This window comes from Colobus angolensis, unplaced genomic scaffold (assembly GCF_000951035.1).
Source record: "Colobus angolensis palliatus isolate OR3802 unplaced genomic scaffold, Cang.pa_1.0 Scaffold134, whole genome shotgun sequence".
Lineage (NCBI taxonomy): Eukaryota > Metazoa > Chordata > Mammalia > Primates > Cercopithecidae > Colobus > Colobus angolensis.
This window is the reverse complement of record NW_012114422.1, coordinates 365998-368389: the sequence shown is the minus strand read 5'-3', so window position 1 is coordinate 368389 and position 2392 is coordinate 365998. Positions and strand designations below refer to the sequence as shown.

General features: G+C 42.0%; 1 protein-coding gene across 2 annotated transcripts in view; it reads left to right on the top strand.

Annotated features, from left to right (window-relative positions):
* Positions 1 to 2392, top strand: part of PLCE1 (phospholipase C, epsilon 1) — a 368205-nt gene that overhangs the window by 362574 nt on the left and 3239 nt on the right. For both annotated transcript variants that reach the window (XM_011934310.1, XM_011934309.1), the window contains exons 31-32: positions 1339 to 1557; positions 1880 to 2092. In XM_011934310.1, coding sequence (XP_011789700.1) covers positions 1339 to 1557; positions 1880 to 2068 — 408 coding nt within the window. In that variant the 3' untranslated portion in view covers positions 2069 to 2092. The remainder of the gene's footprint in view (positions 1 to 1338; positions 1558 to 1879; positions 2093 to 2392) is intronic.

The window sequence follows — 2392 nt, the reverse complement described above, 5'->3', positions numbered from 1 at the left end:
CAATGAGCCGAAATCGTGCCACTTTACTCCAACCTGGTCTTAAAATAAAAACAAATTTAAAAATGTTTAAAGCTTGGAAATATTCATTCAGTCCTTCAGCAGACACTTAGTGTCTATAGTGAGTCTGGATCTCTATAGAGCATTGATAATAATGGATTTAGGAAGTGGCTCTGCAGTGACAATGTCAAGTGGGAGGCCTACTCTGATCCTCTCCCCTCCTGTAAAGCATGCTTCTCTGAGAGTTTACATGGTTTCAGAGAAGTTTGCTTCCTTCATAGCCTTGTTAGGGTAGGCATTCATCAAACACCTATTTGAAGGTGTACAACACGATTAAGAGCACAGACCCTAGATCAAGCTGTGTTAGGTTCAAATCCCAGCTCTACTTCTGAGACTTGGAGTAAGAGCTCAGATCTGTGCCTTCATTAGTGTGCTGGTAAACTAGCTCTTTGTAATGTAAAAGTAAAAGAAAAGCCCTTATTTCTTTTGTGTAAATGCCCCTACCATATCTGATTTGATCAGCCTATTCTCGTTGGCTCCATCGAAACACTACATGGTTAAGTCACCACATAGACAATATGGAGACAATAGTACTTTCCTTGAAGATTAAGTATATGTAAGATGTTTAATACAATGCCTAGCAAATGGTAAACATTACTTAAGGGTTACTTGCTGTTCTTATTGTAGGATAACTCGGTTAATATTAGCCTTCTTATTCAGTTGACTTTGAATTCCAAAGGGCCCAGACTTACGTTTCTTTATCTTTGTCTCCCCTAAAAGGACTGCACAGTATCCGGGGCATAGTTGGCCCTCACTAAACATTTAATGAATTAATAAATGCATCAATGAAAGACATTCTTATATTAAATGAAAAGAGAGATCAGTTGACTTCTAAAATTCTTTCAACATCCAAGACTCTGTGATAGAGATAGCCCAGCGGGACAGAGAGGCTCCTGAAGAGCAAGATTCTATTCCTCACAGGCTGACTTTCATGTCTATGAGCTTTGGTACATGCAGAAAATCTGATTCAGACCTTTACTGTTACTATTATAGCTGTGTATATCCTGGAATCTGCTTAACCTGTGTTAAGTTTAAGCTTCCTCGTCTGAAATTCGGGATAACACCTAAATCATAGACTGTTGGGAAGCTAAATGAAGTGATGTGGGAAACTACATTATAAGCTACAAGTATACAACTGCAAAATGAGCTGGATGAGATGATCTGGAAGATTCCCTTCATCTCTAGTCTGGGCCATTTTTCCACCTTAAAGTTTCATATAGAATGAATGCCAATGTTGGAGATTCTGTGTCTTTATTCAGTTGATCATAACTTACCTTTCAGACCTTATGCAAAGCCAAATATTCCTACAGCATCCTGAGCAACCCCAATCCGAGTGACTATGTGCTTCTGGAAGAGGTGGTGAAAGACACTACCAACAAGAAGTCTACCACACCCAAGTCCTCTCAGCGGGTCCTTCTGGATCAGGAGTGTGTGTTTCAAGCCCAAAGCAAGTGGAAAGGTGCAGGAAAATTCATCCTTAAGCTAAAGGAGCAGGTGCAGGTAAAGTTTAAAGTTATTTGTCTCTGTTCATAAGTTATCTGATACTCATCATCACACTGTAGCCAGATCTGGAAGCTGGTGAAATTTAAGAGAAAGTTCCTGAGTCAAGGAATGGAGTTAGGAGAAAACTGTTTGGCTTTGTTTTCACTGTATGGAAAAACATGTGGCCGAACTTGCGGTTAAGCAGTCCTAGAAGGGAGCTCCTCAGCCCTACTCTCCAAAGCTCTAGAGAGAAGAGGAAGGTCTTCTTCTGAAATAGGGTCATGTGACTGAGGAACCTGAGTTTAACCTAATACCAATGGAAAGTTCTTTGTTCCCACAGGCATCTCGAGAAGATAAAAAGAAAGGCATCTCTTTTGCAAGTGAACTCAAGAAGCTCACCAAGTCAACTAAACAGCCCCGAGGACTTACATCACCTTCTCAGCTCTTGACCTCAGAAAGTAACCAAACCAAGGAGGAGAAACCTGTCGGTGGCCTGTCCTCCAGTGACACAATGGACTACCGACAGTGACTAACGGCAGCATGTTTAACCCAGGTATAGTAAGTCATTGCACCATCCTGGAACAGGGCTTAACTTAAACTACTTTGTAAGGTATAATTAGTACGATGTCATTTATCTTTTCCAACAGGAGGATGCCCCTCGAAGGCAGGTAGGCATGGGACCTTAAAACAGGAAAAGGGCTCTGAAGATATGTGTAACGTGATGTTCTACTGAGCACTGCCTACAAAGAAAACAGGAAAGAGGCCGGGCGCGGTGGCTCACGCCTGTAATCCCAGCACTTTGGGAGGCCGAGGCAGGTGGATCACCTGAGGTCAGTTCAAGACCAGCCTGACC